Genomic DNA, 12399 nt, shown 5'->3' with positions numbered 1-12399 from the left:
ATATGAGGTTGGCAAGTGTCACACCCCCCGCCCCCCCGCCCTCCGCCCCAATTCATGTCCTTCCCAGAACCCTAGCAGGCGACTTGATCTGGAAACTGTCATTGCAAATGTAATTACTTAAGATCAGGTTATACTGGAGTAGGGTGGTCCTTCGTCCTTTTAAAGAGAGAGAGACAGACAGAGAAAACACCCTATTGGAGTTAAGAGATCCGAGGGATGCAGCTACAAGCCAAACAACTCCTAGGCTGGCCGGACACCACCAGAAACTAGGAAAGGCAAGGAAGCCTTTTTACCTGGAGTTTCAGAGGAAGCATGACCCTGCTGACATTTTCATTTCCGACTTCTTGGTTCCAGAACTGTAAGAGAATAAAGACGCTGTTTTAAGCCACCCAATCTGTGATACGTCGTTACGACAGCCCTCGGAAACTAAAACGAGGGCAACCTTAATTTGTCATTGCTCTTCCTAACCCCAACAGCGCATGTCCCTAGTCCAGCTGAGAACCACGGAGGTACTCAATCCCTTTCACGAGGGGGCAACAGCAGCAGTCAGGAATTAACCAGACGCTCCTGACTCCTGCTCTGAAACCACCAGCAGCTAACGCTCACTAAGCGGGAACCATTATGACTGCAAGGCATGCGGCTACGCAGATAAACGGAAGGCAGAACCTTAGTGAACTGGCGGGGGAAGGACCTCCACCCCCCGAAGGACGCTCACGAGGGAGCTCTTGAGGAGACGGGAGTCTCCAAGCCGCTCTCCCCGGCCCCGCTGAACAGCTCAGCCCTCTCCCCACTCCCCGCCGGGGGCCCAGCAACGGCGACCTCAGTCCAGGAGTCGCCCCCACCCACCTACCCCGCCACGGACTCGCATCTGCGGGCGCCTCCGCGCAGCGACGGCGCGTCCCGCAGGGATACGCTGTTGCGTGGGGGCGGGACTTCCTCCCGACGCCCGGAAACCGGAAAGGCTCTTCCACCGGAAGGAGGGAGGAGGAGTCGCCGCGGTCAGACGCGGGAGGGCTGGTTTCGTCTGTGGCGCCAAGTGAGGCTGCTGGCGGGCCACCGGCGGGGCGGGCGACGACAGCGCCCTCGTAGGCAGGCTGGCTGGTGTGTCGGGTTTCAGGGAGTGTACCGGGGAGCCGGCGTAGAGGTGAGAGGTCGGCGTATCTGTCGCGGGGTCCGCATCACCAGCGAGCGGGGGCTCGTTCCTAACTCGTGCTCAGCTTTCTCGTCCAAAAAAACCCGGTTCGGTGGTTCACGGGGCTGTGGTGGGGATGTATGTGGAGGGGAGAAATACACGCCCAGAGTACGGTTTAAGGAAAAATAATGCTGTAGGTGAATTTCACGTGAGTGGTGGGCTGTGTCCCTTAAGGGATGTGACGCGAGGGCCTGTACGGAACCAGACGGTTTGAATCGGCGACTCCTGCTTGAGGCAGCAGCACCTGTCGCATTAATTTGGAAACATAAACGCACGGCCGGTCATTTTTAAGCTTCCTCAGTCCGCCGGGAACGGCGTTTGGTGTCGGAGGAGGAACTGGGTCATCGCCCCTCGGTTCAGTTTAAATTGAAGCGTAGAGGGGCGCCTGGGTGGCTCAGACGGTTAAGCGACTGCCTTCGGCTCAGGTCATGATCCTGGAGTCCCGGGATCGAGCCCCGCATCGGGCTCCCTGCTCGGCGGGAAGCCTGCATCTCCCTCTCCTACTGCTCCCCCTGCTTGTGCTCTCTCGCTCCGTCAAATAAATAAATAAAATCTTTTAAAAAAGTAAAAATAAATTGAAGCATAGAGGAGGCAGGCTGAAAGTCACCTAGCTCATTAGTGACAGAGCCAGGACTAGGAGCGAGAGTTCTTCATTTCCAGCCTAGCATCCTGTCCTCCACATCTTAACTGGTTTTTTTTGGGTTGCTAAGCCATCTTTTTCAGGGAGTGAGGATGGTGGGGATGCACGTTTAGGTGTAGTATGAATCCAACAAAGGCAAAGTCAATATGTGTCAGGAGTTAGAACTGTGTCATTTATTTACATTCTATTTTTTAAAAGATTTATTTATTTATTTTAGAGGGTGCAGAGGGAGAGAGAAAAATCTCAAGCAGACTCCCCATGGAGCCGGACAAGGGGCTTGATCTCATGACCTGAGATCATGACTTGAGCTGAAATCAAGAGTCAGAGGCTCAACCGACTCAGCCACCCAGGCACTCCCATTTATTAACATTTTAGATGCTGTGTAGATGGAGAGGAGTCCGACATGTCCCTTCTGTCATTTCCTATTCAGGATTGTATGTGTAGTAACAAAAGCAAGATGGAACTTGGAGGACCTGTTACATACCTTTGCACAGAGAGGCCTGAGTTTCACGGATATGTGCTCACCCTGCAAGACTTAGAGCTAACTATTGTCAGGGTTCTCACTGTGAACACTTGCTGTCACAGCCCGTGGAAATGTTTACCTAGAACGCTATCTGAATCACCAGCCACAATGAACTTGTAAGTTTACCACAAGTCCAGGTGAGATGCTGTAGGGTACCCTGCAGTCAGACCTCAGCTGTCTTAGGTAACACTGCATTTGGTACTCATGCTGTTTAAATGTACTGTGCGTTGTCTCTGTCATCTCTCTCATATTTGTAAATGGAAATGTCTTGTAAGAAAGTGCGTAAGCCTTAGAGGTCTACAGAACAACTTGTACATTAGCAAGTATTGAAAAACATAGATAAACTCTTACTACTGAGAAACTCATTCAACTCGATTTTCATTGTGGGGAAGCAATGAATGCTCTGTATTAAGAACTTTCAAACTTTTTGGCCTGAGGACCCTCCTATAAAATTATTGAGGATTCCAAAGAGCTTTTGTTTATGTGGGATATATATATAAAATCAGTATTTTTAGTGTTAGAGGTTAAAACAGAAATGTTTTAAACACAAGAATATACAAGCATACACTCTGTTGTCAGTGATGAATGTCCTCACATGGTGTAGCCTCTAGTTTAACTCTGCTCTGTACGTTCATGGAATAAGAGTGAAAAGGGCAAGTAATGTCTCAGTGTTATTATGAAAGTAGTTTTGACCTGACCCTCTGAAAGGGTCTCAGGGGCCCCCACAAGAGCCACACCCTGAGAACAACTGCTCTGTGCAAATGTTCCAAAGAAACTTGAGATGATATAGACATGATTGCTGTTGCAAGTGATGGTGACATGAGCAGAAGTATTACCTTAAAAATGCAGTAACGAGCACAGTCTTTTATTTCCAGGGCACGTATAATTCCAGGCACAAGGAACACATTTTCCATTTCATTTTCCTTTCCTCCTGTTGATTTGTATAGCGCTTCAGACAGCGGTTCAGACTAACTCCTAGAGAGTCCAGGCTAAGGAGAGAAGACCACCTGTTGAGTGGATCTGGACACGGACAGGCCGTAGGCAGTTTCTGTTCCCCTCACTTCCCTGGCCATTTAACCCTTGCTCACCTTCTCCAACAGCCACCACAGCAGGTTACAGTCTGCATCCCCCTTCTCTCACTTCCAGAACTCGAGACTTTTCAGTGGATTAGTAACTGCACAGAAATATACCCACTACTGAATTCATAATGATTACATAAGTAGGTAATCCGTGTTTAAAATGCCTTTTACTGGGTGCCTGGGTGGCTCAGTCGTTAAGCGTCTGCCTTCGGCTCAGGTCATGATCCCAGGGTCCTGGGATGGAGCCCCACATCGGGCTCCCTGCTCAGTGGGAGGCCTGCTTCTCCCTCTCCCACTCCCCCTGCTTGTGTTCCCTCTCTCGCTGTGTCTGTCAAATAAATAAAATATTTTTTAAAATAAATAAATAAAATGCCTTTTACTTTACAGAAATCCTTGGGAGACAGTTATGTGTGGTTATTTTGGGGAGATTGGCTTGAGATTCTTTGAAGGGCTGGGAACATAGTTTTCCAATTTAAAGATTTTTATTTATTTATTTTTGGAGAGAGAGCGAGCCCAGGGGGAGAGGGAGAAGCAGACTCACCACTGAGCAGGGAGCCCGACATGGGGCTCGATCCCACAACCTGGAAATCATGACCTGAGCCCTTAACCGACTGAGCCACCCAGGCGTCCCCAGAGTTTTCCAATTTAAAATAATGAAACCTAGGATCTGAAAATTCCATCAACTTTCTAGGAAAGGATGAGATTTCAAGAATAAGAGGTGCCTCCATATATGTAGGATTTTCACCCTATGATACATAAGTTTGGCTACAATTTTGGGGGGATGAGGAAGTCTCTCCCATAAAATGATTTTTTTTTTAAAGATTTTATTTTATTTATTTATTTGACAGAGAGAGACACAGCGAGAGAGGGAACACAAGCAGGGGGAGTGGGAGAGGGAGAAGCAGGCTTCCCACCGAGCAGGGAGCCCGATGCGGGGCTTGATCCCAGGACCTTGGGATCAGACTGGAGCCGAAGGCAGTCGCTTAACCAACTGAGCCACCCAGGCGCCCCTCCCATAAAATGATTTTTAAGACACTTGACATTTGAGGAGGTACCACCTGTGGTCTTTATATGTCCCTGGGGTTGTTGTTAACTTTACAGCATGTCATTTCTCCATGAAAGTCTTAGATTCTAAGACCAGCAGAGTCGTGATGTGGTGTGCTGTCAGATCAGGCTCTGTCAGGGCCTTCACTTCCACTCATCAGCCTCCAAACATACAGAGCATTTAAAATAAGGGCTCTTGGGCGCCTGGGTGGCTCAGATGGTTAAGCGTCTGCCTTCGGCTCAGGTCATGATCCCAGGGTCCTGGGATCGAGTCCCACATCGGGCTCCTGACTCACTGGGGAGTCTGCTTCTTCCTCTCCCTCTGCCTCTCCCACTGCTCATGCTCTCTCTCTCTGTATCTCTGTGTCTCAAATGAATAAATAAAATCTTTAAAAAAAATAAAATAAAATAAAATAAGGGCTCTCTTAAGAATAGTCAAAACTTCAATAAATATTAAATGTGAGTGTTAGAGAGCTCTGGCAGTGATGGGAAGGAGGCATTCTAAACATCTTCCTCACACATCAGATTCTGGTAATCCCCCTCCCATCCTTCCAGGTCAGAAGGGGCTCTCACTAATGGGATTATGTGGTGGATCCTTCAGGTGTATTGGGACAGCAGAAAGGCTAAGAATCACACTCTTATTTTTTATCTACCGCTCTTCACCCAACACACATAATTTAAAAGTGCTTTGCTTTCTGATGAAGAGATTTAATTTGGAAGACAATTTGACGTCCCTCACCTCTTTTCAGGTACTTGAGCTCTTCGAAAGCAGACTGCCATTGCTTCCGTGTTCTTATCATTCAGAGGTGAGGAGATACAGTTCCTGCCTCTGGTTTGCATACAGCCAAGAGGTGCAGACGCAGGTCAACAGTTGCTGTGTGCCACTCAAAAAGAGGTGAGTGTGTGGCACCGAACTCAGCCTGGGCGAGGGAGGTATTAGGAAGTGCTTCCAGGAAGTGACCTTTGAGCTATACAGGCATTAGGTGGACAAGAAAGGGTAGGTCCATTCCAGGCGCCTAGGGATCTGCGACTTGTTTATCAAGTATCTTCTACCTTTCTTCAGAGGTCTGTCCTTACGCACTTCTCTTGTTTTCCTTCTCTCTCCCTGTCCGTTCCCCCTTCATTGGGTGGGTGTTTGGGATATAAAAGAAGTCAGAGGGTAGGAAACTTTCTGAGTGGCAGAAAAAGATGACAGGTTTACCAAGAAGCAGTGTATGGATTCTGGAAATCCATCTCTAAAAACTAAGTTCCTGCTTTGTTAAAATGCATAGCTGGGAAACCTCAGTTTTGTTGATTGAGTGCTTTCCTAGCGAATGGATTATATTCTTGTCTCCAGTCCCATCTTCTCGAATTTAAGGGCATCTCTTAAGCCATCTAGGCCCAGGAATGGGCATGGGGGAGACAGCAAAATTAGAATCCAAGTTCCCACTACAAAAGCATTTTTATTGGCTCTGTGCACATGACTGCATGTTGTTTGAGCTGCATGCTGTGTTGTTGAATTGTCATAGTTCAAATCAGTGATAGTTTAATTCCACCAGGATTTGAGTAAGGTGAAAATAGAGCAGAAAAACCTGATACTGTCCAAGTCTGGGAGAATGAAGAAAAGGCAACCAATCAGTGGATGGGGCTTAATTTTTTCCTGGGGTTGGGGGTAGCAGAAAACAAGCAGGGACGTAGTAGGACATGATCTGTGTGACAAGAAATAGCACCTGTGCCGTGCGCGAAAATGATTACTGCCTTGGGGCATCGTGCCCAGCTCATTGTCCTGCGCCTTCTAGGAGACTTGCTGACTGGCTGGAGTCTTCTTCCCAAATCACTAACTCTCATTTTGCATTTAGATTCCTTAACTATCGATCGCGGTGAAGAAACATCTCTGCAGACTAGAGTAAGCAATTACCTAACAGTGCTCAGTTACCCTTCCTTTCGCGTCTTGACACCCTGGGGGGCAGTGCCTCAAAAGCTGGACTTGGTCTCCTGGAGACTAAGAAATCAGAGTCCTTGAAGTCAGGCCGACTCTGCTGTTAGCCTCCTAAAGGAAGAGGTAGAAAGAACAGGTCTTGTTTGCAACATAAATTCAAGACCTACTTATCTACCAACAGCAAGTACACACTTCGAGTCGCCTTACCGTGGAACATAGGAACAGTAAATGAAGAGATTAGAAAGGGTGGGAGAAGGTAGTGGACCCACGAAACTCTTACTGTACTAACTGATAGGAAGGTGGCTAGAAATTGGAGAAGTTGTTTAGGAAAGTGGAAGACAGGACCTCCTGTGGTGCAGCCTTCAGGGGGTCCAGCAAGTCTTCTGGGAGCTGAGCCTCCCTGGGCGGAGACCAGCACAGTCTCAGTTACAGAATGCCGCGGCAGAGTGACTTGTGACTTGCGCTGCGGGCAGCTAGCAAGGTGTGAGCCGTGTGAGCTTCTGCTTCTGACAAATACTGGGGGATGAGAAGTAGTGAGGAAAAGGCCTCGGTGCCCATGTAATCGCTCTGCTTGATACCACCAAGCACGTGCTTCTGAAATATTTTACTGAATGTGTATAAGTGATTGCATATCATTGCCTGAACCAGCAGGAAGTCAATTATTAAACATACACGGTTCCAAATAAAAGGCAGTTTAATTTTACCAGAAACCAATATCATCTTCTATCCCAAGTCTCTCACCAACTTTCTAGTCCCATTTCAGGGTGCCTTCACATCGGACTATTCTGATGTACTAAGCCCATGTTAGTTTACACTAAGATTCTGTGGTTATTTTGCATATTCTCACTCCCCTTTGTTGAGGGAAGCCAAAGCTTATGTTAATAACTTGCTCAAGGGTTACACAGTGAGACAGGTGAAGCTGGGAAAAGAACAGACTGACATGTTTTGTTTTAACTGCACCGAGTCAGGGATTGTGGCTACAATTGTCTGACTTTTTAAAAATCTTTTTCTTTGTTTTGTTTTTTAACAGATGTATCAGCAGGTTGCAGGTGAACATGGCCTTGAGGTAAATCCTGCCCCTTGTTGAAATTTAGTTTCAGCAGACTATTCATGGTATTTTAGGAACTGGAATATTTTAGAGAAAAAAAATGTTTGGTTCTGTTCTAGACTTATTTTTTCTTCTTGTAGAAGAAACATGTTTAAACAAAAGTTCTTTATGCTGAGTAATTGTGATGCTTTAAGTTGGTCTTCTGCTTTAAGTGGATTTTAAATGTCAATGGTCAATGCCAATTCTAGATGTTTTTTTCTTGGTCAAATAAAAATTTCACTCAAACCTTACAGGTGTCGAGTTTTTATCATTTTATCCAGGTTCGTATTGCATGTGAAATATTCCATAAAACCTGTTAGAATCCGGAATTCAGACTTGCCTTATCTGTGATGCCCTACTTCCTACCTGGCGGTTTCTGTCTCAGTAGCTGAACAGTGTTGAATACACGCATGTGTCTATTTTGTCTACAACGTGAATCCTCTCTGTGCTCACACTGGCTGTACCTTCCTTATTTCAGGCTAGTGATCCAGATTGGCAGGGCAGGTGTGCACGCGCGTGCATGTGTGTGTGTGTGTGTGTATGTAAGGAGCTGGAAGACTGTCAAGGTGAGTTGTTAATTCAGGAATCTGAGCTGCTGTTCATATCAACAGGCAGAGTTTGGAGACAGAGGAGGTGTTCATCGTGGGAGACTTTAAGTGTGCTGGAAAACAAGTCGCGGAGCTTTCAGTTCATCCAAAACCTTAAGTGAGGAGATGAGCATGTCTGCTTAGAGAGGCATCCACAGGGCAGAATACTAAGTTGTCTCTGAGAATTGCTTCACAGATGGAGTCATTTACTCTGCATCTTGCATCTTAACTTACACGCTGGAAGATGCTGTGTGCAGAGTTTTAAGAGATAACCAGACACCTGGGCTGGAGAACTGAGAATGCAGCTGGTGTGGCCGGGTCCTGTGGTCGCAGGATGGGCAAGAGCATCCAGGCAGGAAGTCCCGGAGTTGCTGGTGGGGAGACCACTTCGCCCACCAGTGCTCAGCTTGGGTCTTGGTGGGCTGGTGTCTTCTTTCCAGAAACCGTGGTGCATTTGCTGCGTGCCCTACACTGTTGTGCACTCTCGCGTTCGTCGTTAAATCTCCCAGTCCTATGAAATGGGTACTGTTTTTTCTTTGTTTAAGGGAAACAGGAGCTCTTGAAATAGTGGGACTTTTCTAGGGTTGACGGCAAAGCAGCTACAGAGTAGCAATCAAGCATAGGTCTGATTTCAAATCTGGTTCTCTTTATGGGACAGTTCTAGGATCAGTTGACACTAAGTCTGTTTTTTCCTGGTTTATTCCCTGCCCACCCCCCGATGCAGTGAAAGTACCACACTGATGTGGAGTCTGCTGGGTGACCCAAAGCGTGCAGTGGTGCGGAGGCTCCATTTCCCCAGCCTTGCCATCAAGCTGCAGGGGCCCTTCTGGGCCTTCATACTGCCTCCCCTCCACGCTGTCTCCATCTCCTGGCCGCGCGTCCTTTGCTGCGTTGAGCAAGAGCCCCGCCATCTGTGGCCCCGAGAGCAGGGAGAGCCCAGGAGCAGTGGTGGCATGAAGAAGATACTAATTTATTCTATACGTGCTGTGTACCACCTGTTCGTTACGTGTTAGCCCTTAGCGGCTGGATGATGAACAAGACAGACACTGTCCCTGCCTTCACGGAATTAGGCGTGGGAACAGGGTGTCACCGAGTGCTCAGCGGGAGACCCCCTCATCACAGTGCCGATAACTGCTGGGAAAACAGGAGAGGGCAAGGCCCGTGGCTTCCCTGCTTCTCTTTGTGGACGGCCCCTCGCCTTCTCAGGTCTGTTCTGGCTGCTGGCGACACGTCACGTAGCGTCCCTTCCTTTCCCCTGCCCCTCAGCCCGAGCTCTGCAGGCCTTGGAGATTCAGATACTTTGCCTATAAACCAATAGACCAGTACAATCTGACCACTTGAAAGACCTCTGAGTTCACGTTGGCCGAGCCCTCCCGTGACAGCCGGGCCTGGTAATGACTAAGCTAACGTCACACGGGCGGCAGTGCGCAGGACTGGACTCCAGGTCCAGTGAAACAAGCGTCAGCACGCCAGTCGGCCAGAGGAGAGAGTGAGCTGGAACTGTGCCGGGTGCATGGTGCTCGAACGCCCAGCCCCGCCGGCTGAGAGGTGAGTGGCTCACAGGGGTGGGTACGGAAGAGAGACAGGAAGCCGGGCATCGGAATGGTCTAACAGAAAGTGACGTGCTTTGGCATTGCAATGCCATTCCGTATCTTCAGACAGCCAGGCTTTTCCAAAGAAAAACAGGGATGCACAAATCCGTGGAGCTGACAGCTGAACGTGTAAAGGTGCTGAGAAATGTCCACGTTGAAAAACGACAATTTTGAATTTTCATAGTCTAATAGAACACCAATCTTCCTTGGGGACACTGTTATTCTTATATCTGGAGTCGTCTTGTTGTGCAGGAACTCATACTTATGCCTGAAAATTAAATGTTGATATAACAAAGCTTCAGAAACTCTGTAGATGGGTTATTTTCAGAACATCTCCTATTCATTTTATTCAGATACTCCTATGATGGTGTTATTTTTTTTAATTAACTACCAAAACAGGCCATTTCCCAAATTATATGTCTCTTTTCTAAAATTTGTCCTAAGACATATTTTTAAACTCCGTTTGTTTTTGAGCAATCTCTTAACCTAAAAAACTTACATACAGTAATATAAACTATTGCATCAAAATTTGTGTAGAAATAGATGTTTTAAAACTTTGGATTTAAGGATCAGATGTATAAAGCCTTTGATTACAAAGACATTTGAATCAGGCAGCCTCATGATGTTTCATGTAATAAAATGGGCCTTTTGGGAGAGTCTGTGCACAAGTACTCAGGCACAATTCTCAAACCTTCAGCCTTAGCAGGGCCACCCGGGGGCCTGTCACGTTCGCTGCAGTGTAAGCCCAGCACCCTCTCGCCATGCTCTGTAGCTTGTGTGCTTTGAAAAATAGCTGGAACCGAAACCAGCCACAGGGACTTCCTCCCCCTGCTACCCAGACATTTGCAGAGCTCAGTGCCAACACGCTGGTCCGCGCACCCGGGAGGAGCACTTGGAATAGTCTCCGAGTGTGAAAGCGAGCCGGCCCGTCTCGCCTCATCTTCCCCTCAGCTCCTTTTCTTAGCTAAGCAGCCACCAGAAACTTCCCTTCCCTCTACCTTCCTCCCACCACAGTAGAGGCAAGACTAAAGCAAGAAACGTGAGTCAGCTGGGATACCCAACCGTCACCCTCCACTCCTACCTCTGTCTCTCGCTCACACATCTTTCCAAGATGGGACTGCATGAAACTGCTCTAGCCCTGGTTCCTGGCTTCCTGCCTGCTTTCTTCATGCTGTCTCATGTTCCCATGCTCTTCTGTCTCCTGACCTCCCCCAGACCCCTACTCTTCCTCTATTCTCCTCCTCTTTCTCTGCCCTTTGTTTTTACCTTTCTAGGAGAGGACACTTTGATTTTTAGTCTTACTTCAGGCAGAATCCCAATAAACCATCTGGCTGAGTGCCTAGTATTTCTTGTATTCCTCCAACTGGGTCTGAGGTTTAGTAGAGGCAATTCTAGTCCAAGTGTCTTACAGGGGGAAAGCTGGTCTTCCCACGTACGTGTGGGTGTGACAGAGTGTTTAACCATGACGGAGGCTCACAGGCAGGGAACATTAGATCAAACATTCATAGGATCCTTTCAGCAAGCCAGTGAGGGTCAGAGGCCCCACAACAAGAGGTGCTGGGAAAATGGCGTGAAGTTTTACAGTTTTTGAGGTGAAGGGAGGTTGCCACAATGGCTTTCCAAGTCTGACAGTGTCCACTGGCCTGGGGGCCTCATGGGATTTTCCCAGCTTTTTAGAACTAGTCCATGCGTAGAGGATAGAGTGCTTAGCAGCAGAAGCAAGCCAGAATGAGCCATAATTATTAAGCCTCTGCCCACTTACAAACCAAACTGTATCCATTTAATAACACAAGTTGAACACGAAAACCAATCACTTAGTGGCGAAGATCTTATGCTGTCTTTGGAGCCAGACGGCCTGGATTTGATTCCAAGCTCTGAAAGCCCATGTTGGGTGGATTATCCAACTTCTGTGAGGCATAACTTTCTTATTTCTAAAATGGGATAATAGAACTGTGAGGAGTAAATGGGATAGTACATCTGAGAGTGTGGAACAGTGCTTGGTGCAGAACAAGCTCTTTGTGAAGTTTGGCTACTTTTATCCCAAAGCTGCTCTTTCTCTTCTCATCCGGACTTTAGGGAAAAGGGCTAGAAAAGAGCCCTGAAATACCCTAAAGTACTTCCTAAGACATACCGGAGGCCTTAATTATCGCCAGGGAAACCTCCTGATCTCTTCTTTCAAAGCAAATTTTAACGCTGGCTGTCTGGATGTTACTTTACCTCGATGATGCAAATCTGTGCCTCATGCACCAAGACAGGCAGTTTGCTCCCAGGTCCTCCTGTTTAGGGACATCTTCAAAGGCCACACCCACCGTGTAGTCGGCACGCTCGTCCACCTCCACCTCCCAGTAGTGGCGCCCTCGGATTGGAATTAGATTCCCCATGACGGCGACACACCTGGGTTTAGAAAGTGGGAGCACATGTGATTTGGGGGCGACGCCAGCCTGGCCGTGCCGCTGAGTGACCAGCTGTTGGGGCCGGTCAGCAGGTGGCCGATAAATGTGGAGGGAGGGCTTCTGACCGCCTCCCTCGCGAAGGGGCAGCCCTGAGCTCGCAAAGCCCGTCTGACCGATGCTGAAATCACAAGAGGATTGTTACCCCGCTGGTAGGAAAGGCTCTGTTTGCATTTTTTAAATGATTGGCCTTTTGAGTAACAAAGGTTTGGTTCACTTGTCGATAAAAAAAAAAAGGGACTGAAACCTCACGGAACTCAGCATCGTCGGGAGAACCATGTGCTCGA

The 12399-nt window shown here is 47.9% G+C and overlaps 2 protein-coding genes, 1 long non-coding RNA gene and 1 other non-coding gene across 6 annotated transcripts in view; 2 read left to right on the top strand and 2 right to left on the bottom strand.

The window, feature by feature from the left end:
• AP3B2 (adaptor related protein complex 3 subunit beta 2) overlaps positions 1-979 on the bottom strand; it is a 62352-nt gene extending 61373 nt beyond the window's left edge. The window contains exons 1-2 of the mRNA XM_064569821.1: positions 851-979; positions 294-356 (exon numbers count right to left, since the gene is read on the bottom strand). The gene's annotated coding sequence lies outside the window, so the exon portion shown is untranslated. The remainder of the gene's footprint in view (positions 1-293; positions 357-850) is intronic.
• Positions 980-1005: 26 nt separating this feature from the next.
• Positions 1006-8678, top strand: LOC123860845 (uncharacterized). 3 transcript variants are annotated; one of them, XR_008507942.2, is made up of 5 exons: positions 1008-1144; positions 2263-2471; positions 5228-5373; positions 6317-6363; positions 7427-8678. It is a non-coding gene; the product is annotated as an uncharacterized LOC123860845 (long non-coding RNA). The 3 variants fall into 3 exon arrangements; XR_006794880.3 differs by having other exon boundaries at positions 2263-2492; XR_008507941.2 differs by lacking the exon at positions 2263-2471 and having other exon boundaries at positions 1006-1144.
• Positions 6453-6579, top strand: LOC123862759 (small Cajal body-specific RNA 15). Its single transcript, XR_006795429.1, has one exon. It is a non-coding gene; the product is annotated as a small Cajal body-specific RNA 15 (non-coding RNA).
• An 812-nt stretch (positions 8679-9490) lies between the features above and the next one.
• The window catches only part of FSD2 (fibronectin type III and SPRY domain containing 2), a gene marked incomplete at its 5' end in the record, with an annotated part of 39479 nt that continues 36570 nt past the window's right edge, over positions 9491-12399 (bottom strand). Inside the window, 2 exons of the mRNA XM_045901686.2 lie at positions 9491-9930; positions 11880-12056. Of these exons, the coding sequence (XP_045757642.2) occupies positions 9678-9930; positions 11880-12056 (430 nt within the window). The remainder of the gene's footprint in view (positions 9931-11879; positions 12057-12399) is intronic.

This window comes from Mirounga angustirostris, unplaced genomic scaffold, assembly GCF_029215605.1.
Source record: "Mirounga angustirostris isolate CCGP_5_RB_7025 unplaced genomic scaffold, mMirAng1.0.hap1 SCAF_9, whole genome shotgun sequence".
Classification (NCBI taxonomy): domain Eukaryota; kingdom Metazoa; phylum Chordata; class Mammalia; order Carnivora; family Phocidae; genus Mirounga; species Mirounga angustirostris.
The sequence above is the reverse complement of the archived record's forward strand: the minus strand, read 5'-3'. Positions and strand labels throughout refer to the sequence as shown.